General features: G+C 42.7%; 1 protein-coding gene across 9 annotated transcripts in view; it reads right to left on the reverse strand.

Moving 5' to 3' along the window:
• STAU1 (staufen double-stranded RNA binding protein 1) overlaps positions 1 to 15,481 on the reverse strand; it is a 39,882-nt gene extending 24,401 nt beyond the window's left edge. The window contains exons 1-5 of one of the 9 annotated variants that reach the window (XM_083744309.1): positions 15,117 to 15,337; positions 10,673 to 10,757; positions 5,361 to 5,552; positions 4,895 to 4,962; positions 897 to 1,173 (exon numbers count right to left, since the gene is read on the reverse strand). In XM_083744309.1, the coding sequence (XP_083600435.1) occupies positions 897 to 1,101 (205 nt within the window). In that variant the 5' untranslated portion in view covers positions 1,102 to 1,173; positions 4,895 to 4,962; positions 5,361 to 5,552; positions 10,673 to 10,757; positions 15,117 to 15,337. Of the gene's footprint in view, positions 1 to 896; positions 1,174 to 4,894; positions 4,963 to 5,360; positions 5,553 to 10,672; positions 10,758 to 14,380; positions 14,990 to 15,116 lie in introns of those variants that run through there. The other 8 variants (XM_083744305.1, XM_083744302.1, XM_083744307.1 and 5 more) reach the window with 8 other exon arrangements.
• Positions 15,482 to 19,615: the final 4,134 nt, after the last annotated feature.

A 19,615-nucleotide genomic window follows, 5' to 3' on the forward strand; every position in this document is an offset into this window, starting at 1 on the left:
AGTTTCCATTTTGCCATTCATCCCAATTCGGAAGAAAACAAGAACACAAAGCCCAATAAGCTTTACAGAAGCTTAGTTTGTACAAACAAGGGAGCCCAACCCATGAAAGCTCAGTGTCTTCCAGGATTCAATATTCTGAAAGTGGAATCACATGAGGCACACTTTAATTGCAGAGAACTGGTAATGTGTAGCCTCTGGATAAGCCTTGAGTGGAGCATTGCTGTTAACTCCTGCTTCCCCAAATTTCTCAAGGGGTTCTGGAAGTACAAATCTAGGCTTATCTAGTGGCCAGAGGCTGTAGATGACTAGAACTGTGCAATCAAAATGCCATACATTTTTAATGGTCAGTGCTTATGGAATGCCACACTATTTAAGAATTATGCCACCACCCATGATGATAAACACACAATGGGTGTGTACATTCCAAAGATATTCTAAATCAGTTTGCAATTTTCGTTTGGAGGGATACCTGAAACCTTAGTTTGCCAGATTGAAGAGAGCAAATGGCAAATGCACACATGTAGTCAATGAAGTAAATTACTTAACTACAGTTAAGCTACTAGCATAAACCACTCTATATTAGAAAGGAAGCTCTCTGGAACAATCCTTGTTAAACATGTCTTCATGTATGATCAGAAAACATTATACAGAACCAGAACGATGGAGCAGTGAATTTGATGATATAAAATATTTATAAAGCCATTTTAGCCATTTGTTTTCATCTTATCTCCGTTTGTTCCATCAAACATTTCTCCTTATAATTTTCACTATTTCCAAAACAACTTCATTAAACAAACAGCATATGAACAACATGGGTATTAAGACCTGGCATTTCTTTTAAGGCATTTGACACTCACATTATCATTGAAATATACCAAATAAATTTTCAGGCTTACCTGCAGCTACACTGGTAGATGTAACAGATGCAGAGGGTAAAGCAGAATTTTGAATAGGTCTACCTGCATTTTCAGAGGGCAAAGAACTAGTGGGAGAAGGAATACTCAAAGGCTGTGCAAGTGATTGGTTCTTGTTTAGTATTGGGCTGCTAGAAAGAGCAGCAGACGGATTCTGGATTTGAATTTGAGACATATTGACTTCCATCCAAAGCTAATTGCTGCAGGTAAACTTGGCTTTGAATGCAGGCTATTTCTGTGCAAGTGCTTGAATTTTTACCTTAAAAAGAAAAGAAAAAGGAGAGAATCAATTGCTTCCCAACCTTTCCACGTAAAATATTCAATTGAGATGCCACCAACACCTTACAGTCATGGGAAAAAGAAAATATACCCTCTTTGAATTCTGTGGTTTTACATATCAGGACATACCGGGTAATAACAATTATCTGTTCCTTAGCAGGTCTTGAAATTAGGCAAATACAACCTCTGATGAACAACACATATTACACTGTGTCATGTATTTAAGGCTAAATACTTATAAGACTATTCTACAAGTATCTTTGGCCTTCTGAGTACATACAGTCTACACAAGCCTTCCATCTGGATACAATCAGTGTTAGAAACTGGGATAGAAAAGCTGGGTTGTGGGCACCAAAACAGAATGTTTAAGTGTCATTGGGCTCAGCAACAATAAATAAATAAATTTTTATTTATTATTTTGGTAAGCATGAATATGCAATTCACATAAGAGAAACATGGTTAATATTACATTTTAACAGAAATTGTTAATACATATTTAATTTGATGTTTACAGTAAAAATGTTTGTACCATACATCAACTCTCAAAACACTCCACTCTTTATTGTTAAACTCCTTAACATATTGTCTATCCTTGAAATATACTTTGAAGCTTCAATCTTCAGTAATCGAGTGTTAGCCAGATGCAAAAAATGGCACCCAGACTTTCTGAGGTGCTCATAAATGGAGAAACTTTAGGTGCAAAATGCGCCTGGCGCCTGCTAAGTTCGAACCCTGGATACAATGAACCTGTGCTGCCAAATGAATGCCAAACTGAGCATGCATATGGTCAACTGCTCAGGAGTTAGTACTGGAAAAATGATAGTTCAAGCTTTCTGCAAATGGTAGGTTTAGCAGGCAACCTTTCTAGACCAGAAACAATGCTGGCCACAATCCAACACACTTCATTTGTGTTAGCCAAGAATAATGAATTAAGGACCGCATGCGGAGCAGTAGTGCTTGGTGAACTGAGTACTTATATTGTCACAGTGATGAAAGCAAACACAAGGCACTAATGTCAAGTTACCATAGTCCAATTTCGGTCTCCCAATAAAACCTGTAGATATTTAAAAATTTATCTTGAACCAGCAAAGGTCCTGGCTTTAAAAATGAGCAATCACTGGATGCTAATAGTAGCAATTTGTCTAAGCATTCTGTTGGCCTTCAGAATTGATGTCATGAATAGGCTTCCAAATTTAGAAAGGATGAGTCAAAGACAAAAGTGATCTGCAAACTGCCTCTTAAGGATTTTAGGAAAGACGCGTACTTCTGAAAAGGCCGACAAGGGTTTATGGGCCAGTGGAAGCAAATGGATTTTCAACACAATGAGTTGGCATCTAAGAGCTGAAATACACAATCCAAAGTCTCACTTGATGAACCTGATGCTGGACTGTAGGTAGGAAACTGAATGCTCTCAAGCATGCAAACATTTTCTAATACCTGCACATACAAAATAGCAGGCTGGGCTCAACATGCTAGCCTTAGATGTGCAGAAAGTATTCACGTGAAGCACCACAGACCAAAGTCTTCTAATATTCTGACAAGTTCACAAATTTCATTGCCAAATAAGCCAATACTATGCTTGTAAATGAAGTTATCAAAAGCAGACTTCCACCATGCTGCTAGGTGGGTTTTTTTATCCAGAGAGCAAAAAGGTTTACAGCTTTGTTTTACTAAGTTGATGTTTAACATGGCACTCACTATTTTAAGGATTTTATTGATTTCCAACTCAGCATTAATGCTTCCTGTAAATTACAATAGCTTGGCTCAGCTTCAAAAGGCACAGCTCCCAAAATAGCCATTTTTAAAGCTATGAATGACCATCAGAAACAGGGTTGGGCATGCTTAAGGAAAGGGGCCATAGCTCAATAGTAGCCAGGAGTTTACAGCCCAGCAGCAGCTGGGCCATGTTGTACCTCACACTACCCTTAATGCACTAAATGCTCAGTGGTATAGCATAGGGTTTGCATGCAGAAAGTCCCAGGCATCTCCTGCTAAAAAGTTCAGGTAGCAAATGAAGGGACATCTCTGACAGAGTCAGGGAGAAGCCCTGCCAGTTCAAAAAGGGCCAAACTAGCACAATCATCAGCTCTACAAATTGCAGGTACAGGAGCCTGATTCAAACCTGGAAAAGGTGCTTTGGCCTTTTGCCCTATGCTGTGGGTCCCAATATGGATTAAGCCCTGCTTTTTGCATTGGAGGAAAGCTTCCACCCCCAACTATGAATATAATAGACTTCTACCCCCAACTCTGTGGTGACACTTATTGGGGGAGCAGCAGGGAACAAAGGGTCAAAGCCACCGGCCTTCAACTTCAGGGTCTGGATCAGACCTTGCACCTGAAACTTCCTTTTAAAAAGCCATCTGCATAACTGGTAACTGTGTGAATGATGTGGTGCCTAGTTTTGCCTATGGCCTGACCTGGTATGTTCCTACATTTCCAAGAAAGGGACCCAAGAGGCTACAGGTTTCACAAAGAGCACACACACACCAGCCAGGCCTTTGGCCAAGGAGTAGTGAGCATTTGGGTGTGTGTGTTTGTGTGTGTGTGTTGTTTCGCTCTTGCCTAAAGTTCTCTCCATATTAGGTTCAATAATGAAAATTTCAAGTTGCCATTTTAAGACAGAGCATGTTCACAAACGTGTAGCAAGGACATCTTGCATTAGAGATTAAAAAGCTGAAGGCAGGCACATGTGTCACTGGGTAAACCTGTTTTTCCTTAACCGACTCCGCTAGCTGAACTGCTTAGTTGAAGGCCTTTTCTATAAAATGGCCGAGCATGCACATACCACTCTTACAGATTGCCCCTTTCAGAAAACCTTGGACACATCCCATTATCTTGACATGCAATTGAGGCCTGCCCTCTAGATATCTGTTTAGAATGACTCACCACTACATTAAGAGCACTGAGTCACCTGGATATACACAAAAAACAAAAAACTGGCTCTCTGCTGAATGCAGGCATCAGCTTTAACATGCACAGCCCCCTAACTATCTGTTGAGAGCAACACACCTAGAGCATATACTCTTGAAAACACATGCCCCCATTTGCAGGAATACTGCCTCACTATTTGGACTGTTTCAATGAAGGAATAAAACATTAACAAAGATATGATTACAGATTTCAGTAGTTTGAATAGAATTTAAAATTCTCCTGTTTGTAAATATTATTCTTTTGCTTTATACCAGAATCAAGTATCGGAAATGTGCTGCAGAATGCAGTTAATACTCCAGACAAATGAACAGGCCTGTGTATATTCTAAGCCACCCTTCACAAGCAATTCCCAATATCTAGGGAAGACTAATCCATGCCCTGGATGTTTCCTTTCAGGTTTAAAGTGTGTCATCCTTATATATGGCATATTGTTGAAGCAAGAGATTCAAAGATGCTGTTGATGGTAATGGAACAGGGAGAGAAGACACAGGTGTTGGGGGAAGCAGTAGCCAGGATATGGGAAAACTGAGAAGCAGTTTCTCTAACCACCCACAACAGTTTTTTTTTTGAGGGTGCAGGAGGGTGCTGCAGTAGGGAGAAGTGCATATGTCTGTTCAGCTCAAGTACTGATGGCTTTGGATACAACTGACATTAAAGCAGCATCTTAAGATAGGAAACTGCAACAGAACTCCCATATACTTGTGTCCACCCCAAAATATCAGCCAGTGATAAAGAGCTGCTGGACTTTCAGAATACCCAACTTCCTGTACCTTTAAGTGATCCAGGGACAGTGTAGCTTTAGCTTTAGTTCCAAGGGGATTTATATGTTGGAGATTGCCTATAAACAAAAGAAAAAGGGGAGAAAGTTAGAAAGATGCTTTTGAGTATACTATTCCACAACGAACTACTTATCAACATTACCAGGAGCAACATTTGGAGAAAAATTCTCATTAGATAAAATTGTTCAGCACATATGCTTTGAAAGGTTTAGAAATGTTTACTTCTTCAGAAGTGTTAGCTATGAAGTCATTTCAGAGAGGGTCTTCAAGAGACAGCACCCATTACAGTTAAAAATTAGCCAGCAATTATTTGACACTCTCAAAAGGGAGGCACGCCTGGCACCAACTCTGTCATCATTTTGGCCTCAGGCAAAGGTGTTTTTGTCTTCCTGGGCATCATCAATTGGATGTTTTTAATCTGAATGTTTATATTTGTGCATTTTAAATATTGTATTACCTTCTTGCTGCAAATCGCTTCAGGGCTTTTTGTTGTTGGAAGCGATTCATAAATTGAATAAACCTAAATCTAAACAAAGCCAGTTCACTCCCCAAAAGGCTGATTTGAAGCATTTCACTATTCCAAACATTTTTGAGGTGGTTAAATGACAATATTTGATGCCTCCTCTTTAGAGCCAGCAAGTTGTTGATCCTGAAGAAAGAGAACAGAGAGTCTTGTTTCCATTTTGCCAAAACAAGCCCTGTAAGTATGCTTGAACTGTGTTTAATTTTGGCAACCGTGCCTTCTTAACTGTATCTTGGTGCAACCTATTAACAGCCTCTTCTCAGCCCTGCACAAATCAGAATTATACACACACATAAGCACACACATATAAAGTTCACACTGATAATTACATGTCTTTCTGCTCTGACAACAGAAAGGCAGCCTGCTCTGAGATTTCATAGCTTGCTGTCCCCTCCAGTTAAGATTAAGTGGAACCAATAAATAATAGTTCATTGTTTATAGAGTCCATTAAAATATGATGCCAGGAATGTGCAAGAAACCTACCTGTGCAGGTTTATAAGCAGTTAGTGAAAGCAATGACCCCCTGATTTAAGTCTTCAACCACACCAACACACTTGGGCTGTGAATTCCAAGTGTGTCAACTCTCTACATTTTATAGGGAATGAAACCCAACTGAAGTGTGATGACAGCCATGCCCAATCATGCATAGTTAAGTGAAACCAGCTGTGCGAACTTAAATCAGGCCTGAGTGCATTTCAAAAAGTAGCTTTTACAGATACTTTGATCAGTGCTGCACTTTTAAAAAAAGTTACAGAACATTCATGAACCTTCCTTTTTAAATAGTAATTTCTTCATGGCAAATGCCTTAGATTAATCCAAGTTAGTTACTGCAACACATCCTCATGTTAAACAACTGCCCTGTGCCCCAACATAATTGTGACATGCTTACTGTTTTGTACAAAGGAAGTGGTGGACTGCAGAAATCTGATGACCATGAAGAATAAAGTTAGAGCGGCTAGCGAAATGGAATGCATTTTGGTTAGAATGTCACCCTATCAGATTTCCTTTTTCCTCACTCCTAGTCAATGTTGTTGTGAGCATAAAAGATGGCTACACCAGTCCTGATATGTAACAGTGGAGATGTTAGACAAAATATGCATACAGCTTCCTCCTCTGCAAGACAAACGGATCAAATGATGCAATATGTGAAGATATGTAGCTAGCTAGGAGTTTTATGGAGCATCAGCAACAAGGCCAAGTTGTACCACAAACTAGAGGAAACTGACCTGACAAAGATATCGTTGAAAATGCTTTAAAAGACAACACATTTGTCACTGGAGATTAGGGATGCTAGCGACTACAATACAGCTCAAGATAAAAAGATTCTAGAATCTTTTTCTAGAACTCTTCCTGATCTCCATCCAGCTTGTTACACACACATCCTGCTGGGAAAGATTTGCTGCCCTATACATATAATGCATTATTCTTGTGAGTTGTAGAAGATGCCATACATACACTACATACATCCCTTACCATTCCCGCCCTGACCTGGCCACAGTGATCCATGCGACGGTCACCTCCAGGCTTGACTACTGTAATTCACTCTATGCGGGGCTGCCCTTGAAGCTGTCCCAGAAGCTCCAGCAAGGGGAAGAATGCTGCAGCGAGGCTCCTCACAGGGTCTCTGCCATGGGATCATATTCACCCAGTGCTTTTCAAGCTGCACTGGCTCCCGGTGGAGTACAGGGTCAAATTTAAGGTGCTGCTTTTGACCTTTAAAGCCCTTCACGGCCTAGGACCCTTGTATCTACGGGACCACCTCTCCCGGTATGCCCCACGGAGAGCCTCAAGGTCCATAAATAGCAACACCCTAGTGGTCCCGGGCCCTAAGGAAGTTAGATTAGCTTCAACCAGATCCAGGGCCTTCTCAACACTGGCTCCAGCCTGGTGGAACGCTCTGCCTCATGAGACCGGGGCCCTGCAGGATCAGATTTCTTTCCGCAGTGCCTATAAGACAGAGTTGTTCCGCCTGGCCTTTGGCTTGGAGCCAATTTGATTCCCTCCCTCTCTTTCTTTTTTCTTTTTCTTTCTCCTCCTGCGATGAGGCTACATTTTAATATTTTAATGTTTCAATATTCTAATGTTGTATTTTAATTTTGTTTTTAAGTTGTAATCATTCAACTTGTGTTTATTATTGCTTGTTAGCCGCCCTGAGCCCGGCCTTGGCTGGGGAGGGCGGGGTATAAATAAAAATTATTATTATTATTATTATTATTATTATTATTATTATTATTACTACTTTTGTGGGACTACAGATGCTGGCATTGCTTGCTAGGGCTGATGGGAGTTGTAGCTCAGCAATATCTGGAGGGCCAAAGGCTCCCCACCCCTAATCTACAGCTCTGACTTATGCTTGTACCATGGGATCATTATTACCAAAAAGTTACATTCAAAGTCTCTTAAAAACCAAGGTAAGCAAGGCAAAATGTCAAGACTTCAATAGGCTATGTAGAAACATGATCTATCAAGTTAGCATAACAGCCCGTAAAGAGCTCACACACAGGTTATACGATAGTGTGCTCATGGTACACACGTCCAAATAGGTTGCAGCCTCTGAATACTGGGGTCTATTATAGTTATTAAAACCCCATGCTGGGGTGTAACACTTGCCAACCACCAAGTGATTTGTCTACATTTCTTTCAAAGTTCTAAGAATAATTGGTGGGAAATTAATTACCGGTACTTGTTTCCCGACTGCCTGAACGTTTAACATTTACGTTCCTAGGGACAGAGGTGTCTTATGTCTGTCATTTACAGAAGTCACATGCAATAACAGGTAGCAAATAAGTTTGAAATGGAAATAACAGCAGCAGCCTTACATGTTAGATAATCTACTACAGAAGTTCTGTAACTACACTGCAAGCCAAAAAATAGTTTGCAATCTACCCAACTATTCACCAATTGCTTACAGATCAAGCTCTCTCTTGCTCCAGGCAAAACTGGCCAGACCTCTTCTTAAAAACATGGACATGCTTTGATGTTCCTAACAGTGCAGATTGTCAGTGTTACATATGACTGCAAGACAGAGGAAGAACCCACCTCTCCCCTCATGTTTTGCTAGTTTGCTTGCAAGAGCCATCTTAATGGCACTACAAGATTACATTACTACCACTATGTTTTGTGCTATGCTCAGTAATATATTTGTGGTATGTGCTGTTTTTTTGCCAATGCACTGTGTGTGTGTGTGTGTGTGTGTGTGTGTGTGTGTGTGTGGAGAAAGAGAGAGAGAATACATTTGGATTCAAGCATGCTCCCCAAGATTGGATTTTCAGGTCTTAACATGTACATTATGGGGTCCTGAATGTTTTTATCATCAACATTTTCAGGGGTTCGCTTATTACCAACACAGATAACCTAGAGTTCAATCTTCTTGTGGTTCTAAAGAACACTGTTCCTCAAAACCCCAGGAACTTCAGATATACCAACTACATTTTCATTGTGCTGGACAGTACATGACTAGGGACTCATACTATGACATGCTAAAAGGGATAGAACAGGGGCAAATTGGGTACTCCATCCAGATGGAGGATTGGGAAAGATTGTGGCAAAAGGATTTAAAATTTACAGCCTGCTACACAATAAAAGAAAACATCATGAAAATGCTATAACAGGTGGTACATAACCCCCAGAAAACTGGCCAAAATATATAAATCAAAGTCAAGTGTATGCTGGAGGTGTAATCAAGGGGAAGGAATGATGTACCACATGTGGTGGGATTGTGACAAAATTAATTTTGGGGGGAATTTTGTCTATGACGAATTTTTAAAAAAATGTTCAAAAAACATTTGAGAAGAAACCTGAAGCCTTTCTTCTGGGCATTATGACAATTGATACTTCAAATGATTAAAAAGGGTGTTCCTATATGCTACAACAGCAGCAAGAATGTTAATCGCTAGAAATTGGAAGGGTGATAAGACACCAACAAAGGAAGAATGGCAAATCAAATTGTGTTAGTATTTGGAATTAGCAAAAATGACAGAGGCAATTAGGAACCAACCAAACAAAAAAATTAAAAAGGAGTGGGAATGTATAATAATAATAATAATAATAATAATAATAATAATAATATATTTATACCCTGCCCATCTGGCTGGGTTTCCTCAGCCACTCTGGGTGGCTCCCAACCGAATGTTAAAAACACAATACAGCATTAAACATTAAAAACTTCTCCTTTTGTACGTTTGTGAAATATATTTATGTCAAAATTTAATAAAAAATAAATAAAAATAAACATTAAAAACTTCTCTAAACTGAGCTGCCTTCAGATGGAAAAGATTATATGGAAAACACTGTTCTCAGATAAAATCCTTGATACGTTTCGACTAAATTTTGCAAAGTAAAGAACAGATAAGAAATATTGCATAAGAGAAGGGTAATAAGGAAAAACAACACAGTTGAAAAGAGAAGGAAGAAACAAGAAGCCGCATTGAGGTGGCGGGAAGTCACTTGTAAAGCAATATTGTTATTGTTTGGTTGATATATGTGCACAATATATGTTTAAGAGTGAATGGGATATGTATATGAATAATAATTTTAAAACTCAATAAAAAGCAATTAAAGAAGAAAAAGATCAGGGAAGAATTACTGGTAACTGGTAAGAAGAACTGCCTTATTGTTCAGTCTACAGTCTGCTCCCTGAAGTAAGACAGGCTGAGATGTTGTATACATTTCGTTGGATGCTATTTTTTATAGGTTTCCCCAGAAAGACAGGCAATATTTAGATATGTGAAAGGCATACCGGTGGTGGGGGATTGTACCTTTATTGTCCATCATTATGGTATTTAAAATATTAAGTGGTTTAGAAATATCCCAATAAAAACATGGGGGAACCAGGCAATTGTTTATAGCAAAAGCTACTGGATGCATCAATAAAAGCTTATGCCATAATAAATCTGCCCAATGTTAAGCCTCTCTACAAGACTCTGGTTTTGTTGCAACTGACTTATATAGGAAGTGAAATGAAGGGTACGCATCAGTGCTTTGACTCAATTACCATTCATTCGAGCAAGATTTGTACCTATGAGTTCCCTGATGGAATGCATTCTGTAGTTGTGAAAAGTGAAAAACAACAAAATACACACACACACACTATTTCCTGGTCCCTTTAGCCTGTATGTTCCATGTCAAAAGGTACCCAAACACTTTGAAATGGAAAGAATTCAGTCTGCCAAACACAAAGATAGCAGGGTAAGCATATTTTAAGAAAGACTGCCAATTCCAAAATTGATGGCTAATACCGATGGTACCTGCAGCAATCCTTTCGTTGTAGCTGCACAATTGTACAAATGGAAACACCTCCTGCCTCTTTGAGACTTTCAACAGCACACCATGCTATAAAAGCAAAAAGCATTAATGCTTCTGAAACTGGTGAATTTGCCACCCTAACTCAATTCAGGCTGTCTGCAATAGCACAATAAGTAAGGTCATGTACGGCAGATGCACAACAACTGGTAGGTTGTGACGCTCTATCGTGGGTCACACTAGCAGCACTATCAACTTTTAAGATAATAAAATGGAGAAAAAGGAAAGGCAAACAGAAATATTTAGTTAAAAAAGACAGCAGAAGGAGGCACCATGTTGTAGGCTAAACTTCAGTTAAATTCTAGGACTCAGGGGAAGGAAGCAGCAGAGGTGGGTAAGCAAGCTTGGTCCACAGAAAGTCTCTAGCTCTGCTCTCAATTCCATTTCAGCCCCTCTCTCTTTCCTCTCATCCAACAGGTCTGCACAAAGGGCAGTATTCTTACACTAGACTACTGTTTAACCTTTGGGCCCCAGATATTGTTCACATATATTGTTGAACTACAATACCCATCATCCCCAGCAAACATGGTCAAAAGTCAGAGATGACAGGAACTGTAGTCCAACAGCATCTAGGGATCCAAGATCGAAGAACACTGCACAAGGCCATACCTCCACCATCATAATTTTGATGTTATGGATCATCCCATGGTATACTACTCAAGGAAATGTCAAAGGAATATCCTCTATGGCCCCACTTCAGTTTGTTCCTGCAATCGCTTTCAGTTTACTTATGAGTTTTGCTAAGCAGCAGAGCAACTGGTAGAGACAAATTCTTCACACTGCACTTCAGACACTTTTGCATATGCCTAAAACCAATGTTAGCCTAGGTTTTAAAAACAAGTTCACACATTTGCATTTACTACTTGTTGACTGCAGCTTCACACAACATGTATAAATAAGCCATCACAGATAGATCTGTATTTACTCCTAAACAATGTTTTTCAACAGATTCAGTTCACACCCTTAGCAGTTGTTTGTCAGATGTTGTGTAATCAAGGGATGTACAGGCCATGCATTAATCATCCCCCAGTAAGTCTTTGGAACATGACTTTACTAGTGTCACAAAAGGGTAAATTCACTTGGAGATCACTTCCTTCTCCTTTCACAGTCCTATCAGGCATTAAGTATCACTAAGTTCTATATGACATTTCCTAGTTAAGAGTTATTAAGATTGAAGCTTTAATCTGAGAGAGCATCTTACTAGTCAGGTATGAATGTCTGATAATATATAGCACAGAATACAGTCTAGCAAAGCTGAATTTAATAAAAAATGTTAAACATTCTGGTGCTGTGTTGAATATCTATTTGATCAAGTGTTTGGTTTGTAGGGTCACCATACAGTGCTATTTAGAACATGACTTAAAACAACCAGACTGATATTTTAAATATATCAAAAATCGCATTGGTCTCTTGACTACCAGTTACCGGTAACTTTTACAGGATTTAGCTTTACGATTTCATGAAACCCACAGTATTAAAATATTTTCAAGTTCAAGCATATAGTAAAGTGTGACAATGTGGCTGTGACAAAGTATTGTTCGCTATAATTCCTACTCACCAGGACTGATTCAGAGAACTGGATTGGGAGATTATGCATCTGCCCCCCTGTTTAGTATTATTAATATTTTTTTATTACCCACCCTTCACTCTAAGGTTCCAGGGCAGGTTAGAACATTAAAGCACAATATTAAAAACAGTTTAAAGTTGCAATAGTAAAAATAAGGTGGGTCCTAAAGATCCACACCTCCATTATACAGCATTTTGGAAGGTGCATAATGGAGGTGCCAGACATAACTCTGTGGGGAGGGAATTCCAGGATTTAGAAGCCACCACATGGAATGCCCTCTCCTGGCTGTCACCTGCAGGAACTTCCAAGAGTGCCCCTTCTGCTGGTCTCAGCATGCAAGAGGGTCTGTAGGGAAGGAGGTGGTCTTTCAAATATTTGGAGCCCAAATAAAGTTGAATAGGGCTTTAAACACTAATGAGAGAACTTTGAATTGTGCTGGGAAATGAACTAGTAACCAGTGCAGCTGTTTTAAAAGAGGGGTTATAGGAGATCTAAATGGAACCTCCAGCTGCTGCACTTTGGACCAACTGAAGTTTCTGAGTCGTCTTCAAGGGAAGCCCCATGTAAAGCATGTTGAAATAATCCATTCTGGAAGTTATCAGAGCATGGAATACTGTGGTCAAATCTTCTCTGTCCTAAAGTGAATCTGCCAGAGCTGAGAAAAGGCAAAACCAGCTACTGAGGCCTCCTGAGCCTCCAGTGACAGTACTGAATCAAGGAACACCCCCAAATGATGAACCTGCTCCTTTCATGGGAGTACAGATGGAACTATATGAAACCACTAGAAGCACTCATCAAATTCGGGCACAGTGTTAGGCTGATATGCCAACTATGCTCTTTCCTGGACAGGGTTAGCTACTACAAAAAAAATTCCTTCCAGTAGCACCTTAAAGACCAACTAAGTCAGTTCTTGGTATGAGCTTTCGTGTGCATGCACACTTCTTCAGATACACAGTAGGGTTAGCTACTGTGATTCACGTCGCTACTGTAATGTGCCCTTTGGGACTGGTTCAAAACCTGCAGCTGGTGAAGAATGCTGCGGCCAGGCTGCTGAGTGGAGCACCAAGATGTGCACATATTACACCTGAACTGAATGAACTGCACCGGTTGCCAATAAGTACCAGAGCATGTTCAAGGTCCTGTTGATATATAAAACCCTGGAAGACTACCTGCCCCTGTTCTCAGATCATCTCAGGAAATTCAGCTTGTGCATCCTACAGAATATCATATGGTGGTGACCCAAAAACGGGCATCCCTTCCTTCTGCTGTATGTGAAGCAGCAACCATCAGTTGCTGCAGAAGTCTTGTGAAGATGTATCTTTTCACCCTGGCTTCCCCTGACTTTGCTTCACATATTTGAATCTTCTGAATTTGCTTTATTTGCTTTCATAGGTTTTTGTTTTTTGTTTTAATGTATTAAAGATATATTGTTTTGTTTTTTAGACTGCACAGTGAAGTAGTAAGTGGTATATAAATGCTTTGAAATAAAATGAAAAATTCATATCACCAAAGATGAAGCAACATATGCAAATACAAAACTATTTAAGTTTCAGAAGTGGTTCAGGTTCCAGGCTGAAGTGGAAAAGAGTACACATCAAAAGCTTGCTCATATTGCTAAAGTTAAATGACAGGAGACCAATTAAGTTTGCGGGCATATATAGTGGAAAAAGATTAAACCATTAGAGCAATTAAGCCATTCATTACTTCCATTAGGAGATGAAAGCATTATGTTTGTAAGCGAGAACACAAAAGACTTTCCCCCCAATTAAACTGAAACTTGACAGCAATATTCCAAGGCTATCTTGGAGAAAGCAAGTCTTGGGAGAAGCCTGAAGCAACTAAAGTGTGATCCAGTAAACACTACAGGATTTAAATTACAGGCTCTACACTCCAGCATTATTTTCTTGACCAGAGAAATGAGAAAGCACATGCCCTGCAACTGACACAACCCAGGGTAGAGAAGCATTACTACCTGTCTCGCACAGGTACAAGACGAGAACATCAGGGAACTTGGCAAGGCATGTACACATTAAGAACACAATGCACATGACTATCAAGAAACGTTGAGCAGGCTGCACAATCTCACCCGATCCAGAAAGGCAAGATGAAGAGCTGGGGCAGAGACATGTACTATTGTAGCCCACTATGCAGAGATTTGTCACCAATTACCCCGTTCCCCTTTTTTTGCACAGGTAATTCGGGATAGCCAGAACGCAACCTTCCCTTCCTACGCTCTCCCTGCCCGCCACGAACTTTGCTATGCGCGCGGCGAAGATCCCTGTTAACAGGAGCGCAGGCCAGGAGGAAAACGTAAGGCGACCCTTGCAGGATCAGGCCACAGGGTGGGGGTGGAAAGGCCTCCCAAGCCCGGCCTCCTGCTCTCTCACAGGTGCCTCTGGGAAGCCCACGAGCAGGACACGAGGAGAGCAAGGAGGCAGAGCGAGCCGGCGGCGGGAAGAGCCCGGGACGGACAGGAGGGAAGGCGGGTCGGAGTCGAAAGAAGGGGGGAGTGGTGGGTCTTCAAGCCAGCTCCCCACGAACACCTTCCCCTAAATAACAGGAGGCAGAGCCTGGCAGCCTCGAGCCCCCCACCTGCCAGCAGCCCACCCGCGCCCCCCCACCCCGGCCGCCGCCTGAGGGGCCCGAGCCTCGTCTCCCGCGCCCCGTCCACAGGCCCAACCCCAAGCGCAGGCCCGGCCGAGGCCTCTCCCCTCCCACATATCCCAGCGCCGCGGTAGGAGTGGCGGACGGGGGGCGGCTGGGAGGGACGCCCGCCTTGCCTGTCTGGCTGCACACCCGCCCGCTGCTTCTCCGCCCCTCACCTGGCGGTTGTTTTGGGCTGCGGCTCCCGGGCCGGCTCGTCTTGGCGGGCGGGCCGTGGGGCGGCTCAGTCCATGGGCAGCTGGCAGGCCGAAGAGGGGGGGGGTCCGGGGAAAGGGGGGGGAAGGCGAGCGAGTCGCGGCGGCGGCAGACACAGGGCAAACACTAAAGAGAATGAGCGGAGCTAGCTCCGGCCGGGAAGGAAGTGACGGCACCACGCGACGGCGTGGGGGGGAGGAGGAGGAGCCAACCAGGCCTCTCGCAGCTATTTATAGCACCGCCCAGCGCGGAGCGCGCCGCCAATCCGGGCACGGGCCGGCTTCTCTGGCCGGCGGGACTACTCCTCCCGGCATGCCCCGCGGCTGTCACTTAGGCGGCCCGTCCGAGTGTGCAGCTCGCTCTCGCTTTCCCTCCCTCCTTCGCGAAGGAGGCGAGACTACATTTCCCAGCATGCTGCGCTCGCAGGGGAAGTGACAGCTCTACGGCCACGCGCTTTCCAACCAGAAACCCCGGGACTCCCGGCCGCAGCCGCGCCGGAGGATGCGGGGAGGGAGGTAGTGGGGCTTCGCGCAGCGGGGAATGCGGGGCGTGTGAGCTGAGAGGAAACAATTCCTGTCGGGTCCCCAAGGTTGGCCCTGGCGGGAGGTCCCAGGTGGACATGCTTGCTTGTCTTTCTCAGCTGAGAAGACCAGTGAAGGGCAACGAGGCTTTGCTTACGGAGAATTGCACCCTGTCTTCCGTTCCTCTTAAAGATAGCGGGTGCAACGAGCTGAATGAACTGTTTTCGGACTCTGGAGTAGATTTAGGGCGGGGAAGGAAACAGAGGGGACAGCCCAGCATTGTATAATATTGGTATCTGCTATTTCGCGGTTAAGTTTTGGACGAAAGAAGAACCTGGATGGCAGGATTCCTTAATAAGCAACCATTACAGTGGTACCTCAGGTTACATACGCTTCAGGTTACAGACTCCGCTAACCCAGAAATAGTGCTTCAGGTTAAGAACTTTGCTTCAGGATGAGAACAGAAATCGGGCTCCGGCGCCGCGGCAGCAGCAGGAGGCCCCATTAGCTAAAGTGGTGCTTCAGGTTGAGAACAGTTTCAGGTTAAGTACGGAACTCCGGAACGAATTAAGTACCTAACCTGAGGTACTACTGTATTTGAGATAGGAATTATTTCTCTGGGATCCCAGTTTTGCTCTAAGCAGCACCCACTTCCTCCTTTTATTGAATTCTAGGGCACCAACCAACAGATCCGCAGATACGTATTGTGCTTCTTTGCATAAAGCAGGCGTGGGGACCCGGTGCCCCCCTCTCCCAGACGTTGTTGACCCATAACTCCTTTCATCCCTGATCTTTGGCCATGCTGGCTGGGGCTGATGGGAGTTGGAGTCCAAGAATATCTAGAGGGGCGCCGCTTTACCATCTCAGGCTTAAAGGTTGCTTCATTCCACGTACTCTTTCTGAATCATAAAAGTGAATACATTGCAGCGCCATAAAATCATCTCCTTTTTGAAACTGTGGCCTGAATCTTCAGCTTTGACCTCCAGATCAGTAAGAGATCACTTTCCCTCTGGGAACGCAAGATTCCGGGCGGGGGGCAGATAGTAGTTTCAACAGTTTTCTAATTAAGCTAGATCAAAAGCTCTCGCACCACTCCTTCAAGCAATATAGGGTTTGCAATTGCAGCCTTATCTATGGAACGGACTGGAAGATTACAACATGTGTTTTCTGACTCCTAGGGGTTTGTAGTGCCTCCTTTCCGTCAAGCTCCGACTAAAACTTGAGAAAGTAACTGTAGGTGCTGGGTATTGTAGTCTTTTACGAAGTAGTACTGGAAGCCGCTGAGCCAAGCATGCTGCTCTATTTAAAGCAAGTCCGCCCCCCAAGGAGCTTCCGCAAAGTGCTTATGTGGCAAATGAGTGGGCGAGAGCTTACAGGCTGCGCGCTGTCCTAATAGTGTTAGCTGAGAACATGATTGGCGGTAGAGACTGCCGCAAAACCTGCCCCACGCATTCTAGCTGTGTTATTTCAGACATTCCTTTAAGCAGAACGGACTTTTTAGCACTGTACAGGAGTGGGCGAACTTCAGGCTTGTCAAATCGACTTTGCTGCTTTTCTCCTAGAACCCCGACCAGTCAAAACCAGGCACAAAAGACACACATTGGAATTAAAGAAGAGAGTTGCCTCTGAGCCTAGCCTAGGGATTTGTTTTTAGTACCAGAGCAACCTGAATTCAAAAGTCCTTACACACACACACACACACACACACACACACACACACAGAGTCCATTCTTTCTTAGTTTTCATTTCAGCAACCTAACCTTATATAATTACTCATGTCCTTAACATTTGGTGGGAAGGGCATTCCACAGGGCGGGCGCCACTACCAAGAAGGCCCTCTGCCTGGTTCCCTGTAGCTTCACTTCTCGCAGTGTGGGAACCTCCAGAAGGCCCTCAGGGCTGGATCTCTGGGCTGAATGATGGGGATGTAGGGGTATATGGGCCGAGGCCATTTAGGGCTTTAAAGGTCAGCACCAACACTTTGAATTGTGCTCGGAAACATACTGGGGTGCCAATGTAGGTCTTTCAGGACCAGTGTTATATGGTCTTGGCAGCTGCTTCCAGTCACTAGTCTAGAACACCCTGCTCACAGTCTAAAATACGACTGAATGGAGACATTTTCCTACCTAAGGTGGGGTAGCAAATGGCGCCCCCCTCCCGTCTAAAAAAGTCACAAAATTGGCTTTAAAGGAAAATTTCATATCAATAAGTATAGCAAACATCAAGACTACTTTTGCACCTGTCTTCTTTTCCCATAGGACAAAAGATTTGGCTGCCCCAAAGCCCAAAGTATTGAGGTAGAGTCAGAGAATTATATAGTATAAGGTATATATACCATGGACTGCCACCATTGTTCATTTAAGGTCTTCTCCTAGCATCCATTAAGCCTCTGACCCCCTGACTGCACTTCCTGCTCATGAGGCTGGTCATGAGGCTGGTTACCTTTTCCTTCCCTTGAATAGAGATGGAGGAGGAAGTTCAAAGAGACACTTTTTCTGATTTCCTTTTTCAGTTCTATCTACTTTTCCAGGCTGATTAACTATACTGGATCTGACTTGGGAAAGCAAAAAATGTGCATCCAGTCTTTCAATGGGATGGACTAATCCTCAAAAGGGGGAAAAGAGATGTTCAGAGCGGGGACGGGACCCAAAATACACCCCCCCCAAAAAAAACAACCCTAAAAAGGTTGGTGACTAATTATATCCTTTGAATAGGCACACTGTGTTCTTCCTTCTTTTGAGGGGAGGGCGTTCATTCATCCATGAATAAATTACATGTACAACCTGATCCTATCTAGGCTCAAATGAAAGAGTTGGGGTTTGGGGCTATTGCTGTTGCCACTATCCTCAACATCTGCTGCCTCCCCCCCCCCTTTTTTGAAATCTTTTTTTTAGTTTTTACAGTACAAAATTATATTTAAAAAATCAATTACATATCCATATGATTCCTCCGAATCTCAGGACTTCCCCCCACTCCTTCCCTGGAGTCCCATTTTAATCATTTAAAACTGCATCTTCTCCAAACTCTATTATTTAAATCCATATTTTCCATGGTAATTGTTATACTACAAGTGAAATCAAAGCATCTGCTGCCTTAGGCAAGTGCCTTTGCCTAATGGTAGAGCCAGCCCTGAAAATTAAACAGGGAAGATTTTTTTTAAAAAAATGTGTAATATATTTTGCTTATGAAAGACGAGTCTCTGAAATAGAGCTGCAGTTTAATCAGCTGAAGGCTTTCCCCCTTCCTATCACTGTAGAAAAGTTCCTTTTTTCTCCACATTTCAAGGTTGGTACCTGCCATCCTGTTTTCTTGGGCAGCAGAACAGGGACAGATGTTCAAAAGGTATCCCATATGTGCTTGGAGGCATTGCCGCTCTGTATTGAGGAGTTGGCTTGGCGAGGAAAAAGGACAATCAGCACATGAAGTATTTCCATATAAGCTGCAATTCTGCAGCATTGCTTGGTTGTAAAGTCCCACTGAAATTAGTAAGCCCTCCTCAGTAGCCTGATCCAGAAACTATTAATTTCATGCTTATGCAAGTTTAATCAACCAGCATTTATTTAATCTAGTGACAGCCTTAATAAAGCAGCACATGGGCAGAATTAGCATTACACGCAAGTGTATATTACATATGAAATCTAAAAGGTGAGCTCTGCCTCTTACAGCATGATAACTTTGTGGATGGTTTTTGCTTAGAATTGAAGCTTAGGGCAAATGATTGGGAAACCCCTGCTCATCATTTTGACTCGATTCTTCGCCCCCATTGCCTGCTTTGGGCTGCTAGGTTAAATGGTACAACAAAACAAATGACCGACTTCCTATCAGTCTCTCATGTCTGCATCTACCGCCTCCTATCTTGCCCTCCAGAACATACATTGCCTTTTCCCTTCTGGTAGAGCAGAGCCCCAGTTCTACTTTCTCCTTGGCTTGCTTTCTTTAGC

Source organism: Podarcis gaigeae, assembly GCF_964106915.1.
Source record: "Podarcis gaigeae genome assembly, chromosome: 6".
In the NCBI taxonomy this organism is placed as follows: domain Eukaryota; kingdom Metazoa; phylum Chordata; class Lepidosauria; order Squamata; family Lacertidae; genus Podarcis; species Podarcis gaigeae.